The following is a 20,817-nucleotide window of genomic DNA, read 5'->3' on the forward strand; positions in this document are numbered from 1 at the left end:
AAACCTAGGCATGGTGGCTGCTGTCAATACGCTTATATTCATACTAGACAATAAAACACAGGATGTCTTGGCTTTTGCTGCTTTATATTCTTTAGATGCCCTAACTATGTGCAACATTAAATTGCTGGAATACCCCTTTAAATGTCAGCAGCATCAAGTATCATACTTAAGACAAATTTCATCTTAGCAAGTCTCCATATTTAATTTACATTAAAGTATTTCAAAGGGCAGTCATATTATTCTTGGAAGGGAAAGTTGGGTTCATAACAGCTATGATAACCTAGTGCTCCCCAGAGGGATTAGTGATGTCTGGAAACATTTCTAAAGCATTTTATTTTGATAAGGCAGTAAATCGATGTCTGAAAAAGACAACGTGAGTGATAAATTCTCCTTTCTTTTCCATTCCAAATTTTTTTGGGCTGACCTGAGGTTTTATCTAGGACCTGTCTGGTCATTCAGCTGCTTGTATTTCTTTTACCGTCTTTTTTTTTTGGCGATGTTGCAGCATTCACACATCTCTGCAAATAACTCGGAATAAATAATGTTGTTTTTGCCGATTGGAATACTGCTGAAAACTATAACAGGACAGTATTTTTTACTGTAATTTTCCTTTAACATGAGAATGATAAAAATGAGGAAGTGTTTGCGTTTGTGTATGTTTATCCCCAGTGTGCTTCCTTGCTTTGATTACACCCTCAGGGCCCTGTCCTGTCCCCACTGCAGGATGCCACCCCCTGGGTCTCTGTCAACAAATGCTTCCTAACATAGACAAAACACACACACACGCATGCGTACACACATCTAATACACACATAAAGACACAAAAAGACCAAAAAAAAGACATCGAACTGGCATGGAAGACGTATAGTAAAATAAACTGAATAACTCCCATACTGTGTACAGCACAGAATTTCACACTGAAAGTCATCAGTCCAATAAAATGAAATCTAATGGCCAAAACAGGATGAAGGCAAACACAACCCACCCACATTCCAGCTCAGATTCTTAATAAAGGATCTGGCTCACTAACAAACTCCCTATTAAACAAAAACACTCAATCACTCTCCAGCCTCTCGCCCACATTCAGGTCCACTACATGGGAATCCACCTTCCTTAAAAAAAAAACAGGAAACAACAGATGAGTCGCCCATGGAGATAGGCTGAGGCAGCGACTCCTGCAAGGGCCTCATCTGACACACACACACACAAAGAGGAAGCCGATTCGGTTCTAACTTCCCCGTCTGTAATGTTAGCATGTGCGTGTCGTACGGTGCCACAGCCGTTGGCCCTTTAGGGTGATGAATCCAGGCCGGCAGGTGCTTAGATCAGCCAGAGCACAGGAACATAGGACCACCCGCTGAGTTGCCATCGCGCCTCCCCCCCCCGTCAGACCGCCGACAGGATTCAACACCTTTGATGTGTTTTATGCGCCTGTGGATTGTGTGAATATGAATAAAGGAACGTTCAGCCCTGTCTGCTGTTCACAGTGGGGGGAGTCAGGTTACAGCAGCGCGGCTTTTGGAGTCAAGCAACACGCAACCTTTAAAAAAAAATCCCCTCACTTGTTCTTTGCAGGGTTTGAATCGAGGTGTGTGAAAGCTGAGATGGTGGAGAGCACTGTCGTCACCTCTGACTGGTTTATGAAGAAACGACTGATGACAGGTCCATCTTCGACTGCACTTTGTGTTTAGTGCCTAAGTTATGTTTTTTACCACTGCACAAACTACTCAGCGCATTTCTATGAAAATATAATTAATACATGATCGATAAAACAGCAGTATTCCCATTCAGCAGGGGGTGGACAACAACACTGAGACTGACGGGAGAATTTTCTAGTAGAAGGCATACGGATATTTACTTGACTTATCAGCAAACCAACACATCAGTGAAGCACTAATCTGAACTTCCTGTCTCAGCGGTGTCACTCACATTGATGATGAGCGTCAGTGGCTCTCCAGGGTGGTGTTTAATCAGCTTCTCCTTGCTGGCGGTGAAGAACTGAGGGTCCTCCACGTACTCCAACAGGAAGTGACCCTTATGAGGCTCCCCATCCTCGTCTTCTGGCTCGCCGTCATAGGAGAAGGGGTTATCTCCCATGTAGAGGACTCCGTTCAGGAAGAACTGCACCGTGGTCTGCTGGGACTGGCTGGACGCCAAGGACAGGCAGGTGATCATGGAGGGGGAGAGCACTGTGCAGCGCTGCAGAGGGAGAAAAACAAGGCAGCTTTAAGAAAAACATTTTATACCCTTTTCATTCACCCTTCAGATGGTTGATAAAATGTAGCAGGGGCAAACAGAAAGCTTGGCTTTGTGCGAGGAAAACAAAACATGCCTAGAAAGCTGGAAACCTCTAGAGCTCACTCAAAAGTCTGTACAAACACCAAAGTGTAAAGATTACAGCAGTTGCATGGAGGGTTAGTTGCTCTGCTATTTCTAGGCAGGGAAGACTTCTTGACACAAATCTGATGAGCCATTTTCCTAAATACTTTTCCTTTACGGTTTCATGGGAGTTAGACATCTTAAACACACATATTTTTTATTTTGTTTTATATAATTATTAAATCCCACATACAATTCAAAGAGTTTTAAAAGGTAAAAAAGCAGATCACTCACTGTTTCTCCTATTCCAAGCACCTGCATGGTCACACTCTGCACCAGATTAAAACCCTGGCCAGTAACTGTGATGGTCCTGCCACCACTGCGACACACACACACACACACACACACACACACACACACACACACACACACACACACACACACACACACACACACACACACATGCAAGAGTCACATCTCAGCCATGATAAAAAACATGTCACATTCCTACTGCTATGCAAATAGGGCTCCATATAATAATGCAAAGCAGTTTGACAGTTTGAAAAAAATCTGCAAACACGTTATCAAAGACGCCGCTTCCCTGTCACACACTCTGTGCTATTTAGAGCACAACAGAAAAGAGGCTGCACATCAGGATAACATTACAGTAATGACTTAAGTCAGAGACTCTCTGGAAACAGCCAGCTTGAGGTTTTGAAGACATTTTAATGCTTGTGGTGTTTCTGGCAGTTTACGTACCTGAGGTAACTCTTTTTGGGGTGGATGAAGCTGATGGTGGGGTTCTTCTCGTAAGTGTATGTGGCACTGAGCTCCGCACTCTGACAGGGAAGGTTTTCAAACTCTACGCACACTGACACTGACTCGGTGAACACCTGCAAGGCTGGAGGCATGGTGCACTCTATGGTTTCGTCCATTTTCCTAAAAAAATTAGGCAAACATCGTAATCACACATCTTGTGATGTTTGCAAGTTATAAATACAAAACAAACGTTTCCACTTAGAATAAAATTTTTGTTTCATACATCTTGAAGAATTTAATACAAACAGTGCTTTGGAATAAACTTTAGTCCAGTGAGTAAAGCTGCTGGCTTTAAACTTGACACTTTGGAGTTGGACATCAGTCACAAAAATGATGAATTAAGGCTTGGGATGAATTCAAGACTTTGCTTTCAAGCCACATATTTTTAACTGAAAAAAATCAAGTCTCAAGCAGGTCTTGCAGCACAGCTTGAATAAATAGCTGTAGTTACAGCAATTGGTACCAGTTATGTAAAAAACACTACCAAAGCAAATAACGTTTTTAAATTATGGGTAATTTAAAGCTCAGTACAAAGACTTTAAGACCACTCTTTAATGTGCCTGAAAGAAGAAAAAAACACAGTGACTCTGACTACATGCAATTAGAAATAAATCATACTCACTCTGTGATGATGCATTCCAGTGTGTTGTTGACCTTGACTCTGACCTGAGAACCAATGTCCAGGTGTTCCCCCGTGATGGTCACCATGGTTCCCCCAGCACGAGAGCCCTTCTTCGGCTCCAAGGACAGCAGCTTTGGGACCTGAGCACAGATACAGCACAAAACAAGACATCGCATACGTCACTAAACATCTTGCAGCTTCTGTCACTGGGACACCCAGGCTTCCTTGAACTGTGTTTTGTTCTTTATGATGCTTGCTACCCAATAAAATCCTTTCTTCCTGCTTTGATGTTCAGATATCTCATCTTTACAGATTGGCTGAGACAGCTGCTGACTATAACAGTAAATGAGTGAAGAAAACTGTGAAGACAGCCCACGCTGCAGAATGTTGAAGTGCTGCTGGAGCCCAGGCCTTCAGGCCCAAGCTTGCAGGACAGCTATGCTGCGGGTGAGAAGCAATAGTGTTCATGCATGCACATGAAAAACTGCATTCCCCCGCAGTCATATATGCACATGCAGACACATATACAGTACACACATACAGAGGCTCTTCACGCAAAGATGAATAGTCCTGTCCAGCTCTCCCGCTACCAGCATCAGCATCCCCATTCTTTCTGAACTTTCTATCCCCACCATGAACCTCGCCTCAAGGGAAACCTCTTATCCTCACTGACAGGATTCACTTCCTTAGCATGCACGGATGGAGGAGACCTATTGTAGTGTTTGTGTGCCAGAGTGGGCGTAAGGAGGCAGATGTTTCCGTATTAAGGTTTGAGGAAGGAGATTCAGCAGAGGCACATATCCTGTCTCCGAAAACTGTTTTCCCTTTCTCCCACATCTTCCCCTCAAAGCCCAGCGGTAAAAACCTCTCTCACACTGAGCATCTCAGGGTTTGGATAAGGAAGCCCAAGAGGAGTTCCCACAACACCCCAGCATAATGTTTGTTGTTCTTGACTTTCTTGGTCCTCATGTATCAAGGAGGGCTTCAAGACCGGGGTGATTTCTCTGCGGGATGACTCACAGACAGAGCCGCTGACTTTTCCAGCACTACATTATGAAAAACTCTTTGTCTATAAACAATAGAAACAAAGCGCTTGCATGGGTATTTCCACTGGCGGAATACTCTTAATCCAATGGGAGACTGTGTGGGTTGAGGTCAGTTAACACAATGCTGGCTAGTTTGCTGTGACCACTGATGGATTCAGTGCAAGGGGGACATTCCAACAATCGCCATATTTGTTTATGCTGGCAGCGAGTGCAAGATGACAATGGTGCTTAGTCGCAGCTGAGATGAACGTTAGAAGATTCCCACACACTCACATTCCTCGGAATCATAAAATGCATCTGTTAACACTCAAATGAGACATTTGGTTTTCCCAGCAGGGAGCGAGAAACAGGAGAGCTTAGAAGAAGAAGAAGAATGTGTAGGGAGAGGCAAGAAGAGCAGAAAGCAAAGATCAGCAGGAGGGTAGATGGCTGGAGAAGACTTACCATGTAAGAGAATCTCTCCTTGGAAGCCCCCTCCCCGCTCTGGTCCACGTCCACTTGGACGATGTCTGTCCTTACATGCTTGGACCACCCAGTGACACACACCAGCCTGGGGAGTTCAAAATGAATGTGACCTCCTTGTTTGGTTGTCTTAACACTACAATCAAATATCAGTTAATACAAAAAAACAACAACAACGACAGTGGATAAGAAAACTCAGAAATGCAGCTTATAACTTTTATTGAATAAACTAATATGAAAAAGGAATTGCTCGAACATAAATTGCATGTGAGAGGAACCAATATAAAAGAGCTGGATCGCAACTGCTAAAGAGAGACACATAATTAAACTTGGAGAATGGTGGTTATGAAATAATTCATCAAACCATATTGCATTTACATATGGAATCTAATAAAGCTTTGAGATATCAGATATTAGGAGATGTAAAGTTCAAAGCTCCTCAGACCAGATGTGTCTAACCACAGAGGAGATTAAGGAGCTGCCGAGGCTTGTTCCCTTTGCCTCCTGGCTGCGATTAAGCCTTGTGTCATCAGTGCACGCTCTGCAGGGACGTCTCGTATTAACGATACATCGGTGTACCGAGGCAGAGGGATCTACTGTTCCGGGGCCTCACTGGGATAAATATACTAGGGGGGGAACACAACCTTTATCACCTCACATGATTCCCTTGCAGCCTGACACCCCGTCGGTTTATTTAGTCAGGTGCCTGCTGCTACATGGTTATAAATTCTCAGCTAGTGATCGGATGATTGACAGAGGAATAGCGGGGGATTTTCGTAAGCGGAGGACGTGTGTTTTATGTAGGTGGACCTGGCAGGACATACGATGAGATGAGACTGGACAGATTTGAGGCAAGTTGGGTTCAAACTGAGACCAGGGAGAAAGCTGAATCTACATGTGCTCTTAAATGTCAGGCCTGATTCTACACACACCGACTCTGAGCGAAGCCAAACCCAAAACCACTGCAGAATTAAATGAGCCACATTAAATCACAGATTCTCTTTGTAAGTCTGAATGGTTGTTAAAAAATATTCAAAACATAAACTGCATTAGTGTGTTGAAATTTGCTGGCAGGGTCCACATTCCTGATCATTAATTACATGGAGCATCAGGTAAAGAATCTAATTGCATTCAAATTACACCCCTGTCAATTCAGTGCCACGAGTGCAGGCGTGCACCTGTTAGAGGAAAATGCATCATTCCACATGCTCTGATTGAGGGAAGAGAGAGAAAAGGAAAATGAACTGAAACGTGAATTCAAAGAAATCCGAGCCTGAGTCGGGCTTAACCTTGAGGGCTCCTTCAGGCCAAAGTGAGGAATCAGGCTGAGGATCAAACAGTTATCAAAACAAAACATCATATTAAATGGTTTCTGCTATTGAACAATAGTATTGGGAATTATTCTGTGGAAAAACATAAAAAACAATATTTTTTGAAGAGTATGACCAAAGGCTTCTCAGCAGATAAAAGCTACGTGTGAAGTCTGTTGCATTTCAACTGTACAAATGACTGGGCTCTTTGTGTATTTCAATTAGAAACCAATTAAAAATGATCAATTCATTGAATGTTTTGCTAAATCTGACACTGGTTGCTACAGAGCTGATGGTGATATTATAGTTTCCTTCACACACAATCCAAAGTCACAAGCGCCCCACATTGAGTTTATATGTGTGTACATTTGAAAACCTGCATTCAAATATGAAAACATGCTAAAACACTTCTGTCTGTCATCATCTCAGGCCTTTTTTGGGGGTTTTATACAAAACTTTTCTGCATTGAGTAAAAGCACACATTTCAGTGGCCCCCTTATTTTTCGAAAAAAAGAAACACATTTCATTCCTTATTTGTTTGAGTAGATTAAATGTTGGGGGTCTTTGCTGTTTGCAGTTAAGCAGGATACATTTCTTATGCGATATATGATCTGTTTCGTAGACATAGGGTCTATTGTCTTGTCCAGTTCTGTAGCAAATAGGTACCATATTGGTGCTATGTCCAGTGGCCTTTCCAGGAAACTGAGAGTTAGGTTGTGTACCTCCTTCCAGATGTGTTGTGGTTTTCTAGATTCCCAGAAACATTCTCAGGCCTTTTTTTTTTTTTGGAAGGTGAAATCTGTTTTATAAGACTCTTCGAGACACGTTCACCCTGGTGTATGTAACCAGTGTGTGATGTTGATGCAGTGTGATCCCTGTCAAAAGAGATGCAGACTCCCAGTAGGAACAGACAGGGCCTGGACTGACCCCTGCTCCGAGCACATTCCAGCCCAGCCCCTCTGTGGAGATATTATGGGTTTCAGAGGACGATATTTTGGCTACACCTCTGAGATGTCTGTGATCATTTCCCCTTGAGTTGGTGATGAGGATCATCAACAATCAAGTCTGCGTGTTTTGATGCGAGAGTCGTCTGGGTTCTGCTAATTGCAGAGGGGCTAAGGCCACTCGAGGGTCATCTCAAAATGATAGGGAGGGCAGCAGAGAAGTACTCCAGTAAATGAGGTGTGCCTACCCTGACTGTGCCATTAATTAAAATGTTGACAACGAGTGAGTGGAGCACCGTCTCTCCAGCGCTGCAGGTTTTTCCTTTTGACACCCAGATGTAACCTTTGACCTCCCAGCACACGAGCAGACACCTGTCCCAACAGACCCAGTAAATGAGGTCACATGTGCAGGTGTGTGTGTGTGTGTGTGTGTGTGTGTGTGTGTGTGTGTGTGTGTGTGTGTGTGTGTGTGTGTGTGTGTGTGTGTGTGTGTGTGTGACTTTTCTGTAAGAACCAGTTTGAATTGAAATGTTCCGAATGAGCATATTTTTGGGAAACAGGTCAATTTAATCTTATCCTCATTTCAAGTTTCAAGGATGTGAAATATATTTATCTTTAGACTTTATTCTCTAAATAAGGTTTCAACTACAGTAACATTAAATATAAGATTGTTAAATACATTTACAAATTTAAGGTTGTAAACGCAAAGTGTTTGAGTTGCAGGGATGCAATAGGATCAAAAGTAATTAAATCTATCTAAGAGGTCCCCACAAGAATAGTAGTAGGAAAGTTTACTAGTGTTAGTGCATATGTGCGTGCCTGCCTGCAAGTCAAATGTGCTGACACTGTCGGATGCACTGACGTGTTATGATTTGTCAGTAGCACTTCCAGCGATGTGGGTATGCGTCGCTGTCATAACAACCGACCTCAGGAGCCAATGAGGAATGACGACACAAGCTGAGATCACTGAGGGAGTGAAATGTGATTCGCTGTTTTCGCCGTGCGTTCGGGGGGAATGTGTCAGGCAGCTTGAGTGACAGGTGAGACCCACAGCTCTCCCTTGAACTGGTCCTAATACAATGACTGGCTTCAGTGGAGCAAGACCAGATAAACAGTTCCAGTCGGGGAACGTTACAGATACTGAATGGAAGTTTGGATGTAATTGTAGAGTTACTGACATCCACCCAGCTCTGTGTTATCCCAGAATCAGAGCGGGGTCCTGCTGTCTCCATGGTGATAGTGTGATGGTCCCTGAGCTACGGCGAGACGGCAATGGAGTCATTTAAAATGAGAAGTGTGCTGCATAATAATATTTGTGAAAATTAGCCTCATGAATACATGAAAACTAAACTATGCAGCAGGGATGTTTCTACCCTCAAAAAATTATATTGTCAAGACGTGGCAGACTTGTGGATTCTTATGATCTGTGATGGTGATTTGTCAGAGGATGTTTAGTAATCAAAATAATGGTCGCTTTCATTTACATGAAAGGTTTTACATTACAAACTGCAACATATCATTGGCTCATATGGCTGCTTTTATGGACCACATTTATAAAGTGGATTCAAAACACTCTACACTACAAGTTATATTCACACACATAATAATACAGTTCAGTGTCTCGCCCTAGGAGCCGGTTGCTTCGACATGTAGACTGGAGGAGCCAGGAATCGAACCATCAACTGTATGGTCAGTGGACAACCACCTCTACCACAGCCTGAGCCACAGCTGCCTGAAGGTTAAGGTGGCTATTCTCTTTTTCTGTTCTGTTCTGTTTGTATGCAGGATCACTCCTAAAGATATCGTTGGAATCGTTAAAATCAGTTTTCAATGTCAATGTCATAGAACAAGGTCATTGCTTTAAACAATGCATGTGTGTGTGTGATTTGTCCCTGCTTGTATCTATGTTTAAAACTTTCTTTTTAACCTCATCGCTGCCCATGTTGACTAGAAATCATTGACAAAAGAGATATTGTATCTCAGTGGAACCTTCCTGATAAAATTAAGGAAAAATTAAATAAATAAAACAAGACCTTTAAACAAACGCTGATGTGTAATCTTGTTTGAGCTTCACTTTGAATATTTTGTAACATGTGTATTACAGGTTTTGAAATTACATTTTTGCTGCAGTTGTGTAGTTTAGACTTTTTAAACCAATATCGCTGTTCCCAGTTGGAAAAAGATTCTCGTGAGGTACAGCTCACTAGCCTAATATTTAGTTCACTGTGCTTTCTGATTTGAGTTCTGGTTTCACACTCTGCTCATGACTGAGATGTATTGTACATGTCAGGATTTGTTTTAACAGTAATAAATCTTTAATTTGCGTGCTCTAGCTGCCGTCCACCTGATCACTCACCTGCTTGAAAGCATGTCAGGTTACCACGACAACGTGTTTGTGTCAGCTATCATCTCGCCAGTCCTAGCTGAAGCGTAGCTGCATATTTTAAATATAAATGATGTACATGACAATCTCTTATTTCTTCTGTCTTGTCATTTTGACAATGTAGATGATGTAAAAAAAATCAAGAAAAAAGAGTTGCCATACTCGGACTTGTTCGTGAATCATAATTCAGACACATGTTTGTATTACTTACCTAACAGAGACAGAGTAGAACTCGGGCAGGAGAGTACATGTCACATCTCCAATAAGGACCTTCACTGCTCCAGCCCTCCGGCCCAGGTTCCTCCCTTCTATCGTCAGCATGGTGCCTCCTTCCACAGGACCCTTCAGAGGGGAGATCTGACAGAGACACAGTCAAGTAATGAGCACGAGAAGGAAAAGATCTCAAAAGTAGATTACCTCCCTAAAACATCCTACTAATGATGCCAATGAACATGACAGAGAATTAAGGGATTGCCGATGCTTTCTCTGATGCTGACATGGAGCGGGGCACACAGAGAGAGATAAGGACAAGTGTTCTCCGGCTGAAGACTGAGATCTAATTGAATAGACACACGTTTTACGTATATACACACATAATGTAGAGTCTTAACCATGTCAGTCTGAGACTCTTCAGCCTCTAATCCTCCACGGCACATGCAAATAAAGAGCGGCCTAAGAGCCCTCTTCACACCCCACAAGAGACGGGCAGAGTGAGAGAGTGACGGCTGGAGAGGCGAGGTGGAGAGCACAGCGGTAAGGTGGATGAGTGCGGAGGCAATTTAGGGAACTGAGTGCCAAGAGCAGAGCGAATGCTGATGGCGGTGGAGAGAGAGCAAGGCGAATTAATGCAGTTTCATTCCCTTTCATCTGTTTTCCTGTGTCTGCCTCGTTGAATTCCTCAGTCCTATTTCTGTTGTTGTTTAGAGGCGTACTCTCACGCACCATTTCAGCCCTCGTCTTTGGTCTCTTAACTTTCCATTCAGACGCCGCGGAGAGAAAAGGAGAGGACTGTCACCTCTTCAATCACCACGGAAACACAGCTTCGAAGATAGCATCTCCGGCGCCCAGACAGAAGCTATCCGCCGTCATCTTGCCACTGTAGCATAGCAAGTCCAACGTGCTTTTTCCTGAATGACCCCCTGGCTGAGCCGAGGTCACTGTGACCCCCTCAGTGTTATTATCCTGGCTCTGGCTCTATCAGAGACCGAGCCTGAGAATGAAAACAGCACTTCTGTTTGGTCTAGGAGAGAGAACAAGGTTTGGCTCTGCATCCAGATAACTTGAAGCCCGTCAGAGTGACAGTGCAGATATATACACAATCTATTTCCCAGCTAAAAGTGGAGGTGGTTAAATAGAGCAAGAGTGTATTATGTTTAATATCGTGTGAAAACAAACTGTTGGAAACTGACTCATTACTTAAAGTATTTCCTTGGGATCTACCCCACAGGAAATGATGTCAATGTTTTTGTGGTTATGTTAAGAATTTGGATAGTGTGGCCAACCAGTGCCTGCTTAAAGTGCACTGTACTACTCCAAAACCACATGCACACCTTCTCTCATTCACATGTAAATACATGGATGTGTGAGCATGTATGAACACATTCAAGCTCCCCCCCTCTCTACAGAGCTCAGCAATAAGCAGAGTTATTTATTATCACTATGCGTCTTATAGCACCTTGTGTGTCTCTGTGGTGCCATTGAGCATCGACATCTACATCAGCCGGCATGCTGTTCATTTACACCTCTTACAAGTCTGAGAGTCTTGATTTACAGCACAAACTCTGCCAGGCCTGCAGGGAGATCACAGGGTGTGAATGTGCCTCTGTAAAAAAAATCCACTAGGGATGTGAGCGGTGCTATTGAAATGCATTCAAGGACTAAATTATTCTATATTCTCGTATGTAAAAATTAAAAATACCCAGATATTTAGGTCTAATCTGCATGGGATAAACTACGTCACTGATAAACTCCATATGTTTTTTTTTTCTTCTTTTTGTTGTGAGCAGATCGCTTTGAGGTCGGAGCTTTCATCTTCCTCGCCTCACTCCAGTTCCTTAGCATCACACTAATCAAGGAGGACGTGAGGACAAAAACAGGAAAAGGCTTCTCACTATACTGTACTTCGCCACCCTCTCTCTGTCCGACTAGCTCTCCATCCTCTCGCCCAGACCACTCATGTCTCACCCACATCCCTTTGTCTTTTTTCCTTTCATGTCATGGATTAACTTTGCCCGGTCCTTCTGGTTTTGGATGCTGAGGTATAATCAATGTTTCTTTTCAAACAGTTGACAAGCAAACACATATAACATGGGAATATAGAGCTGACAGAGATAATAAAACCTTTATTTGTATATTTATATATTATATATATTAATATATATAAACTCCTCCTCCATATTTCTAACATTACAGAGCTTGTATCTTAAACGTAGAGAGTTTGTTTGACAAAGCAGAGCCAGGAAACAATACTTCATTATCTAAACTATACACACAGTCACCAGGACTATAAAACAAAGAACCGCTGCAGAGTGTGTGTGAATGTTTAGGGAGAGCGGGCTTGCACTCAGGCTATAACCCCTGTGGATTCTCTGGGAAAACATGGCTGCCAAAGCATTGCATCACACACCCAACAGAACCACAGCCCCACTATCCTTTCTGCAACTCATTCTCCTGAGAGAACCAGTGGGAGTGTGAGTGAGTTGGAGAGAAGGGGGGAGACAGAGGGAGAGAGAGAGAGAGAGAGAGAGAGAGAGAGAGAGAGAGAGAGAGAGAGAGAGAAAATTGCAATAGTCTGCCCACGCATACGGCATCTCAGCCCATCTAACTTCAGTCACGTAAGAAGTTAGACTCTCATAGAGCATCCTGTTAGTCACAGTGTGCTGACAGCTACAAAGAATGAGGGATAATCGTGAATGCTTCAATATGGCCTGTTTGTGTGATAGATTGTGGGCCTGTTTGTGTGTGTGTGTGTCAGAGTGTTTGTGTGTGTGTGTGCGTCAGAGTGTTTGTGTGCCCGTCCGCTTTGTTCTGCTTGCTTATTCTCGTGGGCTGACCAGGTTTTATCTACAGGATGTTGAGGCCAACTGGGTCTCATGTGAGCCGTGATTCCCGTGACCGCCTACCGTGGCTCCGCTGGTATAAAGTTCGGTAGCAGGGAAAAAAAAGCCAACTCCGGTAATCGCGACAACCGTTTTCGACATGACCGCAGTCAGATCATGTGAAAGATAAACACCCTTTAATTCTCTTTACCAGTCTGGTTTAGCTCTTCTTGTGACCACATATCTAAAATCCCTCATGGTTCTTATTTGCTTTCATTTAGTTTCTGTGGTTTTCTACACAAAAAACCCGACACATATAGCTTTCATAGTCAAATCCAAACAGTTTAAACACATACTGTAGTTACATGGGACAGAAGGTGTTTCCCATGCTGTCCTGAGTGGTTGCAGATCAACTGGGCTGCATCCCCAGAGGCGCAGGGCTAAGTGGGTGTTAGTGTTATTACTGAGTGAACTGCTTTAATGAGACTATTCAAACATTCTCCTCAGCAGCTGACACTGGACAGACAGAGCATGGGGGCACCGCATCATGTGAGTGACCCCATGATTCACCATTTTATGGCTTCAAAATTGAGCCTGGAGGCTACAGGAAGGAGGTGTGTGTGCATGTGTGTGTGTGGAGGGGGTTATGAATGCAAGCGTTTGTAGTCCACAATCATGCATGTTTAAGTTTAACCTGTGATCTTACCTTGTGGATCTCAGGAGCCGGGCAGTGATCCCTGATTGGCTGGCAATCATCCCGCGGCCTGCAGCCGTTTTCACACCAGCCACAGAGGTGGCCCTGATCCTCGCGGCCCCAGCACTGGGAGCAGTCTGAACTACCTACTCCACAGTTGTACACCTCCACTAGAAGGAGATGAGAGGTTGAGGAGAGAGAACGAGACAATCGCAGAATTATTGGAATGTGTTTGCCCTGTCTGATGTACTTAAAGTGCAGTAACTAAGAATATTTTGATACGTTTTGCATAAAGAGTCTCATATGAACCACATGGGCTGCCTGCTCTAAATAAACAGCACAAGTATTTGTGCGATGATATATTCATGGCTATAAAAAAACAAGCCAGGAAAAAAGAGACAGCTAGTGGAGGAGAACAAAGCCAGCGAGAAACAGATGATTGTGTACATGTTCCAATGTGCCTCCCAGTGAGAACTCCCATTTGTATCGCTGCGTGTGCATTTGTGTGCATATTGTGTGTGTGTGACAAAGAGTTTGTTGTTTCAGAATTTGATGACTATGCATGTTACGAGGCGACAATCGTGTCCGATAACAGCGCAGAGAGTCTGGCAGCTGCCCAGGGCCGTTGTTCACATGGTAGACACATGGACTGTGAACAGCACATCTGGAACTGGGGAAGGCAAGGGCTGGCTTGGAGCCGCACACTAGACAATGCGCCAAGTTCAACAACACGCACGGCACTTTTCATCATCTCGCTGTTGTCATGGAGCTCAGATTGTATTTGCAACAATACAGATGGACATGGGTTGTAAGACGCATTGATAACACCATAGACTGCGGCTCCCTATGCCCTACAATCATTATATGTAATTAGACGGTAGGAGAATGTGATATTATGGCAAATTACTAGTTGTTGGTAAATTATGTGTTGTAATAGACAAACTACTATTATTGCAAGCGAAAGGCAGTGTAACACTGTTTGTCCCTGTAAGCGATTCTTTATTTTTTTACCAGGTGTAATCAAATCCACCAATCTCATCAGAAAATATCCGTGCACAGGTGAAACGCACTCTGAGAGCGACGGTGGCAGCTTTGTCAGATTTTGTCTTGTTTTTGCGGCTGTCTATAATTACAGCGCGAGTACAAGAGAGCAGAGCGACCAGCTGAGGCGTAACAGATGGCAATTGTATTTTTCATCTGCTTTCTTTTACGCGTCTACAAAACCATGGGTGTAATGTCTTACCTTTCATGGGCTGGGGGCTGTCGATGAAAACATCCTCCCCCGGCCTACTGAAGAATCCTCTCCGTCTCAGATTGAGGTGGTAAACCTGACTCCTCTGGTTTGTGGACAGCTACGTGGACAGAAAGAAAAACAACTTACCATCAGGACTTAAACCTCAGAAGCTGATCTTTAGTCAGACTTGGTAAATTCACTCACTAGTTATAAATCATTGTCTATACTTACTGTAACTCCACTGCACTTGACAGTTGAGCTGTTGAGCCATGTGGCCGCATATCGCTGCTCTGTCCCAAAGTCACAGTCCAGCTCCTCCCCCTGCAATGCAAAGCACTTACTTTAAACAAGGTTCAATATTTTAACAATTAAAAGTGAGCAAATTGTGATATTATGCCGTTCTCAGACTGACACCATCACTGCTATAGTCTTCAGAAATTAGAGAACTGTGGACAGCTCGCCTCAGCATTGAAATGTTCTTCCAAACATTGTCTGGTAACAATTTGCACATCTGAAAATGGACCAGGAAACTGAAATAACCCTCAATAATTGTCCCTGCCAGGAAAAGATGCAATCCATCGAAAATTCATATTCATAAACATCTGGACTCCCACACCTCTGCAAAGTCATCTGGGAACCAGAGTAATGAATATGTATTTATTCTTCATAAAATGGGTACTGAGTTTAACTGATAAAAGTACATCAGGACCATAATGAAAACTTAAGATAGGTTAAAGCACTAAAGGATAAGTACTTAAAGAAGAGGGAATCATTTCCCAGTGAATCCAGCCGGCTTTAATTGGTCCACTTTGATCGCCTTCTCCAGGTCTTGGCTAAATCTTTACGACACAAGAGAACCTTGATTTTTTTTTTAAACTTGCATCTGGCAGGTACTTTTTGTTAAAGAGAAAATACAAAACGACTCCAACATGCGAACACTTTGAAATGTTCTCAGTTCTTATGTTTAGTCTGAGAAGAAAAGACAAACTTCCAAGCATCTGCTGTTTTGTTTTCATTGAACTGTTTATCAATGTTATTTTAAGTTATTTATATTAAGTTTGTAGTTCAATGAAAATAAAATAAAAAATTGTCGTGGGAACCAAACCAAAATTCACCACAGATCCAACAAGCATCTGACTAATGGCACCACTCAATATGACTGAATTCTCTGTTGACTTGTCGAACAACATTGTTTTGTATAAACTTTCACAATAAAGAGGAGTATGAGTGACCAATCACATCCAGGCTGCGTATCACATCTCCTATGTGTGCATGTCTGAGTTTGTATGTGACTCATTGTCTGTCACCATAGCAACACACCAGGAGAGGGCTTGAAAAGGCCAGCGAGGGTTAGGCAAGTGTGACTGACCACACCTGGCAACCAGTCAGCACTGGAATTCTTAGAGGATCCTGCTCGTGTCCTTATCAAGCGATGCAGGATCAGCGTCTGACTCGCTCCATGTGGATTAAGGATGAGAAAAGGCGTTTAGAAAAACTGATCTGAGAGGACTAGCTGAATTTAAAATGAACACGAGCGAATAAAGCCCCTGCCATGTGTGCTGCCTTAGTCCGACTGCACATTGTACAGTGTGCTGACGAAGACACAACTCAGCTAGTCCCAGTTAGATACCCAAGGCATGGTGGGCTCAGACAGCTGAGCAGTGAGCAACATAAGCATAAAGATACGCTCTCATTTTTCATCTCCATCTCTCAACACTGAGATCACCCAAACTCAAGCATCGCTCATGCTCTGACCCACATCAACGCACACATATGTCCATCTGTGTTTAACTCAGCTTGAAGCGAACACACCACATGTTTCGGTTTTATTCCAATCATTTTCACAACATGCATTTTGGACAAAGTCCAGATCTGACTCCATAGCATGGAGGTTGTCTGTAGTACCTCCGGGATGTTGCTCAGGGATATGATGAAGTCCTGGGCCATTTCTGATGGTGTAGGCGGTACCTCTGAGATGACCAGGCTCGGACAGGAAGCTGCATTCTGTGGTGAGATGGGGTGTAGGGGGCAGGAAGTGACATATAGTAGTTAAAGAAAACAATGGCTCCACTGCACACATCCGCAATCCCAAAATACCTGTCCTGTTTATCTGGAGGAGGAGGAAATGAGAGGGTAAAGTCTCGCTCTGAGGGAAACAACAATAGCTTCAAATAGAAGGACGATGAGGGATTAGAAAAACAGACCCACAGGCCGGACACCCTGATGGACTCAGCAGAGCAGGAAAAGAAAACGTCTCTTCTGCTTATGAACCACATTAAGACCTTCTTTTTCATGTTAAGAAAGAACCTACAGTATATTTTAAATAACCCATGGTGACCTAAAAAGAAAAAGCCTCCTTTGTTTTAATGTGTTAGTATCTCTGTATCTTGGGGTCTGAAACTGCATTCAATGTTATTTCAAAAAGATTGATTGTGATGTCTTGTTTACCGAAACGCACTCTTTTCCCTCTCAGGGGATCTTGTGATGTAAGGCATTAAACACACAAGGCAGTAAAACACTTAAAAAGAAGAATAAGAACAGTTGACCAGCAGCTGAGCAGAGGGACTGTGATTCACATCATCTCCCCTCTGATTGGGTCCTGTAGTGTGACTGAGCACAGTCAGACTCTCACCCCGAGGGTCACAGTCTGCTGAGAGGATGCCGCCCCTCGCAGGCGGAGGGGGCCTGACAGGGCAATAAAACTCCAGAGGGAACAAGAACAACACGACGGCTGACCTAGTCTTAATGTTTTCAGGGAGAGCTTTAATTGGTTTCAATGAGGCTCCACGAGTTTTGGATGAATTCCTTAGTTTCACAGCCCTTTCATGTGCTCGTGCCAAACCTATTACACAATTTGGTTCGTTTGCTTTCCACTCTTGTGGGGCTTTTCATCGCCAAACATACCTACATAATCCCTTTGTGCAGTCACCTACTTAAAAACAAAGTAATAAATACAGCCACAGCTGAAAATGTAGGTGTAGATTTATCTCTTCGCTGGCAACAAGCAGTCTTGACTTCTCAGTAAAAATTCCTTTGCAATAACAGGGGCACGGTGAATCTACCCTCCCACATGCTGGGAGACCAAACTAAACTAGCAGACAGAGAAACTTAGGAGGAGGTCGGAGGAACTTTAAATGGAACATTACTCTGTTACGAGTCTGTAAAAACAGAACCACCTGAGATTTTATAGCCGGTTTTAAGATTCATACTTAGTGTAGTTTAGACATTTTACTTCAACAACTGTTCTTGCCTTAACCCGTCTGGACTCGGTTTAATTACAGGACGCTCTGAGACGTTGGACAGCAGAGTCTGGATCATGTCTGAGGATGTGATGACGGATCTGAATATTATTAGATCCTCTGGGCATTTGTTTGGTTGATGGATTAGAAAAAGGGACAATTACTCACCTCCAGCAGGTTGTGCTTTGAGTCATCTTTGGCCGAGACACAGAGGTGGTTCTCCTGGTCCCAGTAACACTTCCACCTTGTGCTCAGGCAGCTCACACATCTGACACAGATGGGACACACACACATGGAAACAGAGTTGAGAAACAAGGATAAAATATTGCCAAATCTGGCAAGCTGGAGCCCCCTGTATCTCGCTCTGATCTATTCCCAGTAAATATGTGTGTGGCAGACTGTGATGCATTTGGAGTATAACACAGACTGTAGCTGAACTGATTACAGGCATCAAAGATTAGCTTTAATAAAAGGAAGCGATGATTAGTCACAGTAGCAGACACATTCATTCCAGAGTTACAACATAGTCCGGAAGTCAAACAGGGCCAATCTGCTTGAGATGAAACAAAGAACTTCTCTATAGAAACTCAGTCACTCACACTAATACTTGAACAATATGGCCCATACCGTACAGAATGGCGAGGTGGAATAAGGATCCGTCATGCCTGCCTTGAACAGCGCGCATAAAAAGGGCTTTGGAGTGGTTAATGATAATGTGTGTGCTGTCTCCTGCATTTCTATCTTAGTGAAATCCTTTTAGAGTCTCACACCGCCTCAGGTGATGACATTTTGACAAGTAGGTCCATCTGCAGTTTAGCACTCCCTTCAATTTATGCTCATTTGTCCAAGACATGTCAACATACAGTATATGGAAATATGTTGAGTGGGAGTGAATTGTGACAAGTCTAAAAGTTTAAAAGGTCTGTGTTTGTGAGGGGAGGACTGTCTCCTTGAGTTCAAAGGAATGTTTGATTGTTTGGACCCAGTTTGATGGTTTGGAGCCAGTTTAAGGTTAAAGGACGAGTCTGGTGATATTGTATATTTTCCTTACTGTCAAAAAATTCCACGCAAAGACCAAAACCAACAAATGATTTGGTCCTACTAACAAATACTGCCTGTGTAATTAAAACCTGACATAGTTTATTTGTCTATGCTGTAGACTTCTTGATGTCCAAAAACTATTACACACATCACTGAGCCACATTATTGCACTGGGAGACATGTGTCTATTTTGTGAGGAACAGGGACAACCTTTATTTTGAATTGAGCCCACGTTCACTCAAACGGCTGCTATAACTTCTCTTATATTAACATTTACTAAAAACTACAGTTCCCGGCTGTGTTAGAAAATTACTTTGGCTCTTTTTTTAATCAAATTTGAATTATATATAAAGAAGATGATGGGAATGGATCCGAGAGCAAAAGACAATGCGGGGACAGACAGGGAGTGCAGACACAGCCGATGTAGAGGTAAAATTACTCTTCATTATGAAGACCAGGCTCACAGGTAGCAGGGCCGCCGGCAGGCAGGAGGGTAAATAGTTTTTTCTGCTTAGGAACGTTCCTAAGTGAGTGAAACGACCCAGAAGTATTTAAGTGGCAGCCATGATAAGGGCTGGTTGAATTCTTTAAATGATGAGGAAAGGGCCTTTAAAGCTTCCTCTCTTATCTCCTTTAGCATCTGATACCCCGGACCAACCTTTATGAAAGCAAAGCAGTTAATGCCTTCCCTGCAATTCCTAGTGGCAGCAACATTTAAAACGATGCGCCACTATAGTTGCACTAGGGCAGAGCCACATGAATGTAGAAACAACAGAGCAGCTGTTTTATTCTTGTGACATAATTCAAAACTGATGGAAATCCTCAATCCTCAATTGGCTGAGCTCCAAATCTATAGATTTCTTTTCTCTTTCATATCTGTGCAGTTAGGGGTATTGTTGAAGCTTCAAGAACAAGCATATTTAATTCCTTTTTTTCACAATGTCATCATATTAACAAAGTACTAGACACATAAACGGACTTTCAATGAATCCTCTCCATTGTGGAATGCACCAAAAATAAATTTTCTCCACTTGACAACTGTATAAAAGAGGTCAGAAGCACCCATGACAGGAAACTCCATACACTAAGTCTGAGTATAATTCACTTTGCATGGTCCATTGCTCCGTTCCTTATTTTTATGAGCCTGCAAAGCAACATAGTGTATTGTTTTTGCCCGTGTGTGTGTGTGTGTGTGTGTGTGTGTGTGTGTGTGTGTGTGTGTGTGTGTGTGTGTGTGTGTGTGTGTGTGTGTAACTGAACAACACATGCATGTATTTACTTTTTGAGCAGTGTAGTATAAATAATGTCATTATGACCTATTATTTCAATATAAAAAGTTAGTATTGCCCAATTGTGATATATACAGCATGTAGTGTAAATGTCACCGTTCCAATACTTAAGTCCCTAGCTCAGTTCCTTATTTTGATTTAATTTTTCTAATAACAGCTCAACATTTCAATTCTGTTTGGTTTGTTTTTTTCGAAACTATCTATTTTGTTGTTAATTGAAAATATTCTCTCATCGGAACTGAGAATCTGTTGTGGATATGAAACGTTACTTGAACTTTAGGTGTACGGTACTGAGTTTGTCACCGTGCTTGTCTTCCATGTCTTATAAATAAAGATGGTTTAAAAGAAAATCCCAGTGCAAGTCCGGTCAGATGTAT

At 42.9% G+C, this 20,817-nt stretch overlaps 1 protein-coding gene across 1 annotated transcript in view; it reads right to left on the reverse strand.

Annotated features, from left to right (window-relative positions):
- The window catches only part of plxnd1 (plexin D1), a 64,515-nt gene that overhangs the window by 20,966 nt on the left and 22,732 nt on the right, over nucleotides 1-20,817 (reverse strand). The window contains exons 8-18 of the mRNA XM_035160403.1: nucleotides 18,279-18,378; nucleotides 16,777-16,875; nucleotides 15,103-15,192; nucleotides 14,881-14,989; nucleotides 13,650-13,807; nucleotides 10,117-10,262; nucleotides 5,251-5,356; nucleotides 3,761-3,900; nucleotides 3,079-3,258; nucleotides 2,614-2,698; nucleotides 1,930-2,199 (exon numbers count right to left, since the gene is read on the reverse strand). Coding sequence (XP_035016294.1) covers nucleotides 1,930-2,199; nucleotides 2,614-2,698; nucleotides 3,079-3,258; nucleotides 3,761-3,900; nucleotides 5,251-5,356; nucleotides 10,117-10,262; nucleotides 13,650-13,807; nucleotides 14,881-14,989; nucleotides 15,103-15,192; nucleotides 16,777-16,875; nucleotides 18,279-18,378 — 1,483 coding nt within the window. The remainder of the gene's footprint in view (nucleotides 1-1,929; nucleotides 2,200-2,613; nucleotides 2,699-3,078; nucleotides 3,259-3,760; nucleotides 3,901-5,250; nucleotides 5,357-10,116; nucleotides 10,263-13,649; nucleotides 13,808-14,880; nucleotides 14,990-15,102; nucleotides 15,193-16,776; nucleotides 16,876-18,278; nucleotides 18,379-20,817) is intronic.

Source organism: Hippoglossus stenolepis, chromosome 6 (genome assembly GCF_022539355.2).
Source record: "Hippoglossus stenolepis isolate QCI-W04-F060 chromosome 6, HSTE1.2, whole genome shotgun sequence".
In the NCBI taxonomy this organism is placed as follows: Eukaryota; Metazoa; Chordata; class Actinopteri; order Pleuronectiformes; family Pleuronectidae; genus Hippoglossus; species Hippoglossus stenolepis.